Below are 12,330 nucleotides of genomic sequence, written 5' to 3'. Positions count from 1 at the left end.
AAGACGAGTGGGTGAATTGGAGAGTCCATTAGTTTCCTTTACTGAAGATATAAGATACACTTTTAGAGGTTTGGGGGCTCAGATCTCTCTTAACTGACAAAAGGGGTCATGTAGAAAGAGCAACAATTAGAGTACCTCAGAGAGGGCCAATACTAAAGCAGCTGATGACGTTACCACCCAGCAAAGTCTACTACAGTGGCTCTTCACTGGCACTGACATGTCCCTATCGGGATCTGTGAAGGTTTATTTCTTGGGCTGTTTTGTTCTCCTTTTCCCTGTCACAGTGACAGGGGGTCAGCCTGACCTAGGACAGACGTTTGGAAAACACTCTAATAAAAACACATTCTTTAGTCTGAAGTAGGAGGGCCAAATCCCACATTCCAGAGACAGATTCTCAGTTTAATCAGTGCATGACAATTCGACAGTAGTGGCTGCTCTACTTTGATAGGAAGGGGCTCATTAGCCAGGTGAGCATCTGAGAGAGATTAGCGAATTTTGTTTAGAAGTTTAAGCTAGTAAGAATGCAGAAATGGAGAAATAAAGCAAAGGGCCAGAATGAAGACAAAAAAAACATCTTCTGTCATTTTGGAATGTGAGTGGCTTGAGCCAGTGAGACTCTGAAAGTCAAAAATGTTATCCAAGTTGCAGTGAGGACAGACCTCAGCAGACAGGTATACAAACACCTTGAAGTTTGTTTTCAGGGAAGCCAAAGCATGTGAGAATAAAGGTGATCTTGTACCCTACTTTGGGCAGGATAAATTTGAGGCTTCTTTCTCGTAATAAGTGGCTGTAAATGAGAAACGAGGGATTGGAATGAGCATTCCCAATTCTAGTCACCTCTTAGCAAAACCAAAGGCAAGAAGCTTGAAGGATCCCTGGAATTCAAAATTCTAGTGACCTGGAAAGCAAAACTGGATGACCACATAGGCTTAGGTGATGGCATCTGCGCAGAGCACCCTTAGACTGAATCTGAACCTTACTTAGATGTGTGAATGTTGGATGTGGTACAGTTGAATGACAAAAAGCTACTCTGTACAACAGAGGGGCTACAGAATTAAATCAGTAGTGAAAAAAAAGGAAAGGAGACACCGAGGTTAGCACTTGAATCAATAAACTCCCAGACAGAGGAAAATGTTGCATCATTGAGATTTGTTCACCTGGGCAGCGGATAAATAGGTCATTCCATAGGCATTCTAGCCGGTAGTGAGTTTGGAGTGCTGAGGACCTCTCAAGGTGTATAATAAAAGGGAGAGACAGGAGAAAAGGAAAGAGAGAGAGGGAAAATAGTATAAAAGTAATCAACTGGAGAAGGAACCCCCCGAAATTCCTCACTGTTTTCCAAAATGGTAGAATGGAATGGAATCTGGAAAAGAAATGAGAACACAACTACCCCGTCAACAGAAGCCGTCTGTCCTTAACAACCGCTCTGCTGAATAGAGATCGGGCCGCAAGTACCTCTGGAGCGGGCTTATCTCAGGGAGTTGAAAGTATGGAACTTGCAGGTGTTGACTGTGGGCTGTTTTTGGTTTTTCTGAGAATACTGAGGAGTTCCAGTATTATCCTAGCAATTAGATTGTTCGGGGCCAGGGTTTGAGGAGTAAAGTCTAACATTTCTGGGTCAAACTAAGTTCATCCTGATAGGGGAAGTTTTGGTATGGAAGATTCCTTCTGTTGCTCGGTTCCCCTGCAGTCTCAGAGTTGAAGATACCAGCTTGGGGTTGGGGAATTGGACTGCTGATCTCCTCAACAGAAACTTCCAAAGATGATATCAGTTAAGTCAGCATTCCTGCCCAGAGTGTCTCAGTTAGCCTGAGGTTTTTAATTCATTGACTCTTCAAAAATCCATTCATGGGTACAACTGAGAGGCAGGTATAGCAAGTTAAGGGAAGCTTTTTTATAGGCCCAAGATGCTATCTGATACCATTCTTAGCTTCTGGATTGGTGAAACCTAGTTGTCTGCTACGTTACTTGATTCTAAAAGCTTTCTATTTTATCTATTACTCAAAAAAAATCTTAATTTAGTTACAGTAGTGGGCAAGGACCGGCTGTTCTGGAAGTCTAGAACTAGCCCCATGTGCGACAGCTAGCCTGGACACGTAACATTCCAATCTATCCACCCGGTTTCAGTTTCTTTTCAGGCGTTTTCATTCTCACCAACAATCTCTGTTTTGTTTCTGCTTTCTCCCCAGCACTGGCTAGAACCTAACAAGTCCATCTTCAAGCAAATGAAATGTAAGTATCAAGCTACTTTCTTTCTTCTGCTACAAAATATTCAAAAATAAATTTTGTTTGCTAGCAAAGTGAATTGTCTCTGGAGAAAAGGATAGATTGAAAGATACATGGGTGGATGGCAGCTCCTTTCTGTTTAAGAGCTGGGAATCTCTTTTTATCTCTAACCTTGGATTCCCCCTCCGTCATCAGTTCAGCTGTCTGCAGTGCCTCTTCTTCTTTCTACCCTGTTTGCTCTCATATTTCTTGTTGGAACAGGAGCTTTGAAATTGTATGGTTAAATATTCATTAACCACAAATGCTTGCCTCTGCACTATAAGGGTTGGTAGTATGGTGTATTTAAGATGTGGTATATAATCTCAAGTGGGGACATGGGAAGTGGATTTGTTTGGTAACTGAAATTATAGTGACAGATTCAATGGATATTATTGATTTTTCTCTCCCTGCCCCCCCAAAAAATAAATAAAGTAAAAATCTTTTCTTATCTGGTAATAACTTTAAAAGTCTGGGGGTGTTCTCTCTAGAATTCCTCCTTATTCACTATAGACACTGTAAGGAGGGTGTTGTTTTTTCCTCTTAAGTGACATGATTCTTTATCTGAATCAGCTCTTCCAGAATACATCCAAAGTGCTTTTGCATATTACTTCATTAAGAATATCTAAGAACATCTAACAGATACCCCAAATCCCATTGCCTTTTCTTAAAATAGCCACCCTATGCTATTTTCTTCTTTTCTTCTCTCTCTCTCTCTCTCTCTCTCTCTCTCTCTCTCTCTCTCTCTCTGTCTCTCTCTCTCTCTCTCTTGTCTGCTTAACACAACCTAGGATTATCTTGAAAAGGGGAACAGAAATTGGAGAAAATATCTGTTATCAGATTGGGCTGTGAGAAAATCTGTGGGATATTTTCTTGATGAATGATTGATGAGAGAGAACTCAGCCTACCACACAGGGTGCCACCCTTTGCAGGTTGTCCTTAGTTGTATAAGAAAGTAAACCAAACAAGCTATAAAGAGCAAACAAATAAATAAGGTACTTCCATGGCTTCTACTTCAGTCCCTGTCTTGAGTTCCTGCCCTGAGTTCTCTTCAAGATGAACTATAAACTGTAAACTAAAATAAATTCAGTCCTCCCCAAGTTGCTTTTGATCATGGTGTTATTTCATGGTAATAGAAACATAGCTAAACCAAAAACCAGTACAGTGATAACAAGATATTACTTTGAAGACTTTGCCATGTTATTTGGGGCATGACTGCAGAAGTGTTTAGAAATTTGGGCCACTGAGAACTTAATAGACTGCTATAGGAACTTAGAAGATAATGCTGAAAGCAATGAAAATGATGGAAGCCTGGCTTTTGAAATTTCAGAAGGCAGTTTGTGAGTCCCCCAAAGACTCTATAATACTATTTGTGTGATATTTTGGATGAGAATCGGTGGTTCTGCTCAGGTAGGACTGAAAAATCAGTAATGTTTAAAAAATTAGGATTACTGTTGTGAATTATTTGCTTTACTGGGACACTGGAAACTAGTTAGATGAGACTGAGAAATTAGATTAAGAAGATTAAGAAGAGACAAGAAACATTGAGATAAAATCTGGAGTATTTCCTCAAGATCAGCACATAGACTTATGTTTCAGATGGACCCAAGATTGCATCTTATGCTGGCAGGTGAGCTTGGTAATGTGTAAGGGTCTCCATTGTTTTACTGGTTTTGATAACTTGGGAGCTGCCTGACTGAAGGGAAATCATGGAGCAGAGCTGAGACTTGGTAGCCACAGAGGCCACTGGTGAAGGTACAGCTATAGTTGCCATGGAGACTTCAGGAACGAAGAGATCATAGAGAAAGGCTGATGCATGACACTATGAGAGAACAAAAGAGGTCACTGGTAAATGTATAGCCCTATTTGCAATGGAAACACAAGTTAATTTGCTCATGGAAGGGAATGGAGGCTTGGAAGTATGTGGCAGGCCAGAATCTCTGATGAGGGAGTGGCCAGGAGGACATTGGTGAAGGTACAGCTTATGGAGACCCCAGAATATTAATGATACCAAATACAGGATGGCCACTAAAGACAGCAGCAGGTGTAGAGTAGAGACAGCCTGATCCTATGATACAAACTATGTGTGCCATTAAAGCCAGAGCCAGAGAAGTAGAGCTGTTCAACCCTTTTAAAGCCCCAAAGCTTTTGTAAAACTGCTAGATGATTGTTTTGCTTTTATTTGATGGTAATTGTGCTCTGGATCTTCCTGATTAAAATGCAAAGTATATAATTCATTTTTTTATTTTGCAGCATACCACAATTGAGACAATTTTAAAGATAGAATATTTTAGAGACTAGAATTTTATAGTATTTGAATTTATTATTATTATTATCATTATTTAATTGAAATTTTACATACCATTCCCACTTCCTCCCCTCCTCTTGCTCCCTCCACTTTTCCCCCACCATGCACCCCCATCCACTCCTCAGAGAGGGTAAGGTCTCCCAAGGGGAGGCAAAAAAGTCTACCACATTGCTTTGAGGCAGGATCAAGGCCCTCCCCACTATATCTAGGTTGAGCAAGCTATAGCTCCAAAGAGAATGGACTCCAAAAAACCAGTTCAAGTAGTAGGGATAAATCCTGGTCCCACTGCAAGTGGCCCCACAGACTGTCCCAGGCAACTGTCACCCACATCTAGAGTTCCTAGATTGGTCCTTTGCTGGTTCCCCCACTGTGAGTCCTGAGTCAGTGAGAACCCATTAACTCAGGTAAGCTGTTTCAATGGGTGTTTCCTATCATGGTCTTGACCTCTTTGTTTATATTATCTCTTCTTCCTTTTTTCGACTGGACTTTGGGAGCTCAACCCAGTGCTTCACTGTGGATGTCTACATCTGCTTCAGTCATTTGAGGATGAAGGTTCTATGATAACACTTAAAGTAGTCATCATTATGATTGTAGGTTGAACGCCAGTTCAGGCACCTTTTCTCCTATTGCTTAAGGTCTTAGGTGGGGTCATCCTTTTGGATTCCTGAGAAGTTTCCTGGTGCCAAGTATCTTGCGAGCCTCATAATGGCTCCCTCAATCAAGATATCTCTTTCCTTACTCTACCTCTCTTCCCTTCCCCCATCTTGACCATCCCATTCCCTCATGTTCTCCTCCTCCTCCTCTTCTCCCTTCCTCTGCCCCTTCTGTCCTCTCTTCTCCCCCAACCCCCAACCCCCATGCTCCCAATTTTCTCAGGACATATTGTTTATTTCCTCTTCCCAGGGGGATCCATGTCTTTCTCTTAAGGTTCTCCTTGTTACCTTGCTTCTCTGGGTTCATGGACTATAGGCTGGCTATCCTTTACTTTACAGCTATCTAATATCCACTTATGAGTGTGTACATACCGTGTTCATCTTTCTGGGTCTGAATTTCCTCACTGAGGATGTTTTTTTTTTCTAATTCCATCCACTTGCATGCAAATTTCAAGACCTCATTGATTTTTTTAACCACTGAGTAGTATCCATTATGTAAATGTACCACATTTTCTTTATCCATTCTTTGGTTGAGGGGTGTCTAGGTTGTTTCCAGGTTCTGGTTATTACAAATAATGCTTCTATGAACACAATCGAGCAAATGTTCTTTTAGTATGATTGAACATCCTTTGGGTATATGACCAAGAGGGGTATTGCTAGGTCTTGAGGTAGGTCAATTCCCAATTATCTGAGAAACTGCCAGCAATGAAGGAGTATTCCTCTTTCTTAGCATTCTCTCCAGCATAAGCTATCATTGGTGTTCTTGATCTTAGTCATTCTAACTTGTGAGATAATTCTGGATCTCAGAACCCATTGGATTTGCATTTCCCTGAAGACTAAGGATGTTGAGCACATTAAGTGTCTTTTGGCTGAGATTCTTCTGTTGAGAATTCATTGTTTAGATTTGTACTCCATTTTTTGATTTGATTATTTGGTATTTTGATGTCTAGTTTCTTGAGTTCTGTATGTATTTTGGATATCAGTCCTGTTTCAGGTGGTGAAAATCTTTTCCCATTTAGTAGGCTGCTGTTTTGTCTTATTGAGTGTGTCCTTTGCCTTCCAAAAGCCCCTCAGTTTCAGAAGGTCCCATTTATTTACTGTTGCTCACAGTGTCTGTGCTACCAGTGATATATTTAGGAAATGGTCTCCTATGCCCATGCATTCAAGGCTGTTTCCCACTTTTGCTTCTGTGAGGTTCAGTGTGGCTGGATTTATATTGAGGTCTTTGATCCAATTGGACTTGAGTTTTCTTCATGGGGATAAATATGAATCTATTTGCAGTCTTCTACCCAAACCACACAAAGACTCAACTAAGAAAAAGAATCATAGAGCAGTCTCCCTCATGAACATTTGATGCAAAAGTACTCAGTAAAATACTGGCAATTCAAATTCCAGAACTCATCAAAATATTATATACCATGCTCAAGTTGGCTTTATCCTGGAGATACATAAATGGTTCAACATACAAAAATCTATCAATGTAATCCACTATATAAATAAACAGGGAAAAAAATGATGATCTCATTAGATGCTGAAAAAGTATTCAACAAAATCCTTCTGCAACTTTACAAGTCAGGCCTCCATCATCTGCATTTCTCTCAACAGTCTCATCTTTCAAGTATTTCTAAAACAACTCATTAAGCTCAAATCATCAAATGGCTTCCAAAGTCTTTCTATAGTCTTTCCCCAAACAACATGGGCAGAACTGTCATAGTGTTATCTACAAACCTTACACCAATTTCTGCCCTATTTTGCTTACAGTGACTGGAATAAATACCAAACAGCAATCTAAAGATGAAATAATTTGTCTTACCTTTCCACATCAAATCCATCGTTGAGGGAAGTCAGGGTAGGAACTTAAGGCAGGAACTTGGAGGCAGGCACTGAAGCAAAGACTATAAAGGAGAGAAAGATGTATACTGGTTTTCTCTCTGTGGATTGCCCAACCTCTTCTGAAAAACAACCCAGGACAAATACCAAAACCAGGTGCCACAGTGGGCTGGGACTTTCCACATCAATCATTAATCATGAAAAAGACCTACAGATTTGCTTGTAAGCAACAAGGTATTTTGAAAGCATTTTTTCAATTGAGGTCCCTCTTCTCAAATGACTCTAGCTTTTGCTAAATTGATAGAAACTTAACCAGAACATCACAGCTACAGCAGCAGGTTGGAAAATACAGAAAGGCCATATTGTTGGGAAGAGAATGGATGAGAGTTGAGACGATGTCTCCTTCAAGGTAGAATTGAGGCTCTATATAAAATAATAATGCCAAAAATAAATTAACACACATAAGAAAAGATAACTAATGACTATTTCCCCCTTTGTTTTTCAAAATTGCTTTTCTGTTTGGACATTTTAAATCAATTAAGTCATTTTCCATTAATCTTATTTATATTGAATAGTTCTTTGACTTTAGTTCTTAAATAATACACAGCATTTTTCACAGGCAATATTTCAGAAATATAAATTTCTCTTTAAAGGTACTTCAACACTTAATAGACAGAAAGTTAAAATTTGTGAGGAACTTACAGCTTAAGAGCTTTGTCTATACAGAGAAGCGAACCTGGATATCTCAAAATACATACTGACAACAGAAATGTTTCACAGTTGACCTTTGACCACTGGACACTTCCAACCTAATTACACATGGGGAAAAAGAAGAGTAAAATTCAAATTGTAATTGGACAAGGTGAATCACTGCCTTTTGGCATTGACAAAATGTGTAAATAATCATCTAGTCCCCCATTTGTTTTATTAAGGACACTACTGAACCGCAAAACTAAAACATCTATTTTTCTCAGGTTCAGAACTGATGTATTGTTGATGATGTCTTCATCAGCTGGATTACTCAAATGGTACAGGTTCAGTGAGAGCCCGTCCCTCAAAAGATATGGTAGAGAGCACGTGAGGAACACATCTACTAGTAACTTCCAAATACACATGAATGGGCAACTGCATCCACACATACATTAGCACACAAATAAATCACACAAATACATACATGAGTGAGGTTGGTAATCATAGTCATGATGATGGTGGCAGTGGTATTGGGGGTAAAGAATTGCTCTGTTCTTGTGTGTGTGTGTGTGTGTGTGTGTGTGTGTGTGTGTGTGTGTGTGATGTGTGATGGAACTAATTTTATTGCAAGCTAGGAAAAAAAACAAAAATAATAAACCAAAAACTTTGTACAATGACTTACCCATTGTTTACCCAGAAAAAAAAAACTGAAAGCCAAAGCAGTATTACTTTTATGTCTGGCCAAATCTTTTGCACTTTGGTTCTTCACAGTCATTCACTCTGGATAATGAACATTGAGGTTTTTGTCTTTGCTCCATTTCTCTTTCTCTCATTGTTTCACTTCCTGCTTCTCCGTCTATCCATCCATCTATCTATCATCATTTATCTGTCATCTGTCCTTTCAATACTACTCATGAGTGCTAGGGCCTTGTGTGTTCAAACACACTATTAGCCACTGATACATCTATGTATTCCTATCTTTACCATGAGCCTTTAAAGATACTTCTGTCCATGGTTATTATGAGTGAGTTTGTTTGTCATGGTTAATTACACATCATCTGTGCTGATTAATTAACTTTATACAAAGGGATTATTATTTCTTGTTATTCTTTAATTACAATGAAGTATTTATAATTTTTCAGGCAGATCAGAAAGGAGTTTTTGTTGAGGGGTGTGACAATTCAAGATAGGGTTTCACTGTGTAGTCAGGTGTGACTGTCTGGGAAGTTGCTCTGTAGACATCCACCTGCCTCTGCCTCCCAACTACTGGGATTAAAGGTGTGTGCTACCACTTCCCAGCTTTATCAGAAAGTTATATAAATGAAAACCAAACTATTCTATTTCTCTCTTTCCTACATAGCAAAGACTAATCAGGGAGGTAGCTATTGTTAACAGTATACTTGAGAATAAATTAGCTGATTCATGATGACTATGTCTATTTGAAAAGTACTATGTGATAAATATACAATATATAATGATCACTCTAGGTAAATAATGTTTATGTGTATCTATATGAGTGTGTGCACATGCATACATGTGGGAGTGCACAAACTAGTGCACACAGAGTTCCACCTGCCTCTGCCTCCCAAGTGCTTGGGTTAAAGGCTTGTACCACCACCACCCAGCTTTTGTGGCCTCTTACATAGATCATCCTATATAACTTGGCTCAGTTTTCCTATTTTTAACCCTGGAATTTCCTTTTCTTGTTTACTGCTTTAGCTTATACTTCAGTACTACTTTGACAAGGAAAAGTGATATTTGATGGTGCTGTCTAATACCTCATTTTAATGGAAATGCTTTGAGATTTTCTCCATTTAGGATGTTGTTTTAACATTTATAAGCTTTCTTATCTAGGTATATGTTCCCTCTAGCCCTACTGTTTCTACGACTTTTGCTATAATAGCATGTTGAATTTTGTCATGAGCTTTTTCTGCATCTATAGAGTTGATTTTATGATGTTTGTCTTTAAGTCCATTTATCTGATTACTACACTTATTTGTAAAGTATGTTGACTTATCTCTGCAAACTTGCTTTTGATATGTACGTACACTCAGATTTGAAGTATTTTATTAAGGATTTTTTTGAATCTCCACTCATCAGGAATATTGGCCATTAGTTTTCTTTGTTGTTGTCATATCTTGACATGGCTTTGGTAATAAAGGTATACTCACATATTAGGAGCTTAGAAGTATTCCTTTCCCCGCTTCTTTCCTTCCTTCCTTCCTCCCATTCTTCCTTTCTTTGTTTATTTATAATGTAGACCAGAAGAGGGCACCAGACCTCATTACAGATGGTTGTGAGCCACCATGTGGTTGCTGGGAATTGAACTCAGGACCTTTGGAAGAGCAGGCAATGCTCTTAACCACTGAGCCATCTCTCCAGCCCTTGTTTATTTATAATGTAAAAAGTATTGGTAGTAAAACTGCTTTGAATGTCTGAAGCAATTCTACTATTAAATCTACCTGAGCCTAGGGTCTCTTTTAATTATAAGGCTTAAAATATATTATATTTTAATATTCTTATTTGTTTGATGTTAATTAGACTGTTGATCCCACCTTGGTTTGCTTTTTGGAAAGAATTTAGAAATTTATCCATTTCTTTTAGAATTTTGAACTTAATGAAGTATAGATTTTAAAACCATTCCCTTACTATATTCTAAATTTCCTTGCTGTTGGTTGTAATGTTTCCCTGTTCTTTTCTGTTTCTGTTGACTTGTGTCATCTCATTTTTTTTGGTTGTTTGGGCCAAGGGTCAGCCATTCTTGTTTATCTAATCTCAAAGAACCAGCTCTGAAATTTGTTGATTCTTTACACTATTTTCTTTTCATTAACTTATACTCTGATTTTTTTTTTTTTGTATTTCTTACCATCTACTGGATTTGGGCTTGGCTTGTTGTTTCCAAATTATTGAGTTATATTGTTAAGTCATTTGTTCTCTTTCTGTTTTTGTTGTTGTTTTATGGAAGCTTTAATCTATAAATTTCTTTCACAGAACTTTTTCCGATGTGTCCCTTAAGCTTTGTTATTTTATATTTTAATTTCATTCCAGGAATTTTTTATTTCTTGATTTCTTTGACTTATTAATTATTTAAGTGTGAGTTCTTTAATTTCCTTCAGTCTGTGTACTTCTAAGATTTTTTTTTCTTGGTCATTTAATACTTTATTGCATTGTGGACAGATAGGATGTGTAGAGTTATTTCCATTTTTCTTTATTTGTTGAGACTGGTTTTATGGTGCATTTTTAAAAAGACAATCCCATGAGCTACTGGTCAGAATGTTTTGGTGTTTGAGCGGAATATCTATAGATATGTTAGGTCCACTTGATGGATGTGTCGTTTAATTCTAATGTTTCTATTTGGTTTTAGTCTATTGGAAAAAGTGGGGTATTGAAATCACCTAGTAATATTTATTGGGTTAGTGTTCATCTGTATCAGTAATTCTAGTAGTACACTTTTTAGGAAAATGGGAGAATCAGAGTTTGGTTCATATATGTTTTGTATTATAATGTCTTTTTGGTTAATTTTTCATTGATTTAAATACAGGGATCTTCATTATCTCTTCTGATTAGTTTTTATAATAAATTCCATTTTGCCAGGTACTAGGATAGCTATATCTGCTTGTTTCTTGATTCCGTTTACTTGGAATAATTGTTTCCATTCCTTGCTTTAAAGTGGTGCCTCTCTTTAAAGCTGGTTTTCCTGTAAGCTTTAGAAAGATGGTTCTTGTTTCAGGATCAGGCTTCTCAAGAGACTGTGCAAATGATGCTCAGCCTGGGGTTTGCCAGAAGTATGGACCTTATGCAAGCAACCTCAGAGAGACCAGAGTTAAGGACTTGTACCAGAGATTACACATTGGCTACCTGTGTCTCTGTTACTTGTGTCAGTTATAGGGTTAATGAGTCTGTGATTTGGTGAATCTCAAAGCAAGGGAAAGAGGTGGGTAGAGGTCTCAATCCCTGGAAGGCAGTAGCCATGTATTCAGAGTGTGTAGGGTGACTAGAGGGTGATTAATGGGAAGGAATCTATGATCTTCTTCCATAGATTGGAGAGGTTTTCTTCTGATTTTGTTGAAAATTTTTGCCCTGCTAATGACCTGGGGCTCTTCTCCTTATTCTATACTTCTTTTTAGCATGTTTGGCCTTTGTAAAATTTCATTTTAGAGTTTGATTAAATGATTGTCTGTTTGTTTGTTTGTTTTGATGTGACATTTTCTTTTTTGGGTCATTTAATTCATCTCATTTTTGATTTCAGAAATGACCACTTGATTTAGAGAAGCGATTAGTGGCTCATCACAAGCGGAAACTAAATCTCCCTTTCTCAGCATTTCCTTTATTTATTTGTAGGTATGGTACCCCCTTCCACATTGGCACACCCACTACTAGTTCATTGTTCAGGCCTTATTCACAGAGTCGTATCACTGAGGTATCATGAGTGTAACTTCTCAGTTATTTCTAAGACACTAATTTCATAGCAGAGTTTCTGTTCCTCTAACTCTTGCAGTCTTTCTGACCTCTCTTCCATGGTATTCCCTGAGTCATGAGTACAGGAGTTGTGCTATAGATGTACCCACTGGAACTGGCCACACCAAC

General features: G+C 38.3%; 1 protein-coding gene across 5 annotated transcripts in view; it reads left to right on the top strand.

Moving 5' to 3' along the window:
* Positions 1-12,330, top strand: part of Frmd3 (FERM domain containing 3) — a 200,270-nt gene that overhangs the window by 93,372 nt on the left and 94,568 nt on the right. For 2 of the 5 annotated variants that reach the window (XM_048452970.3, XM_087904922.1), the window contains exon 3: positions 2,190-2,232. In XM_048452970.3, the coding sequence (XP_048308927.2) occupies positions 2,190-2,232 (43 nt within the window). Of the gene's footprint in view, positions 1-1,397; positions 1,503-2,189; positions 2,233-4,161; positions 4,238-12,330 lie in introns of those variants that run through there. The other 3 variants (XM_087904923.1, XM_087904924.1, XM_087904925.1) reach the window with 3 other exon arrangements.

Source organism: Myodes glareolus, chromosome 3, assembly GCF_982192425.1.
Source record: "Myodes glareolus chromosome 3, mMyoGla1.1, whole genome shotgun sequence".
In the NCBI taxonomy this organism is placed as follows: Eukaryota; Metazoa; Chordata; class Mammalia; order Rodentia; family Cricetidae; genus Myodes; species Myodes glareolus.
Note: the sequence above shows the minus strand (reverse complement) of the source record. Positions and strands in the feature narration are given on the sequence as shown.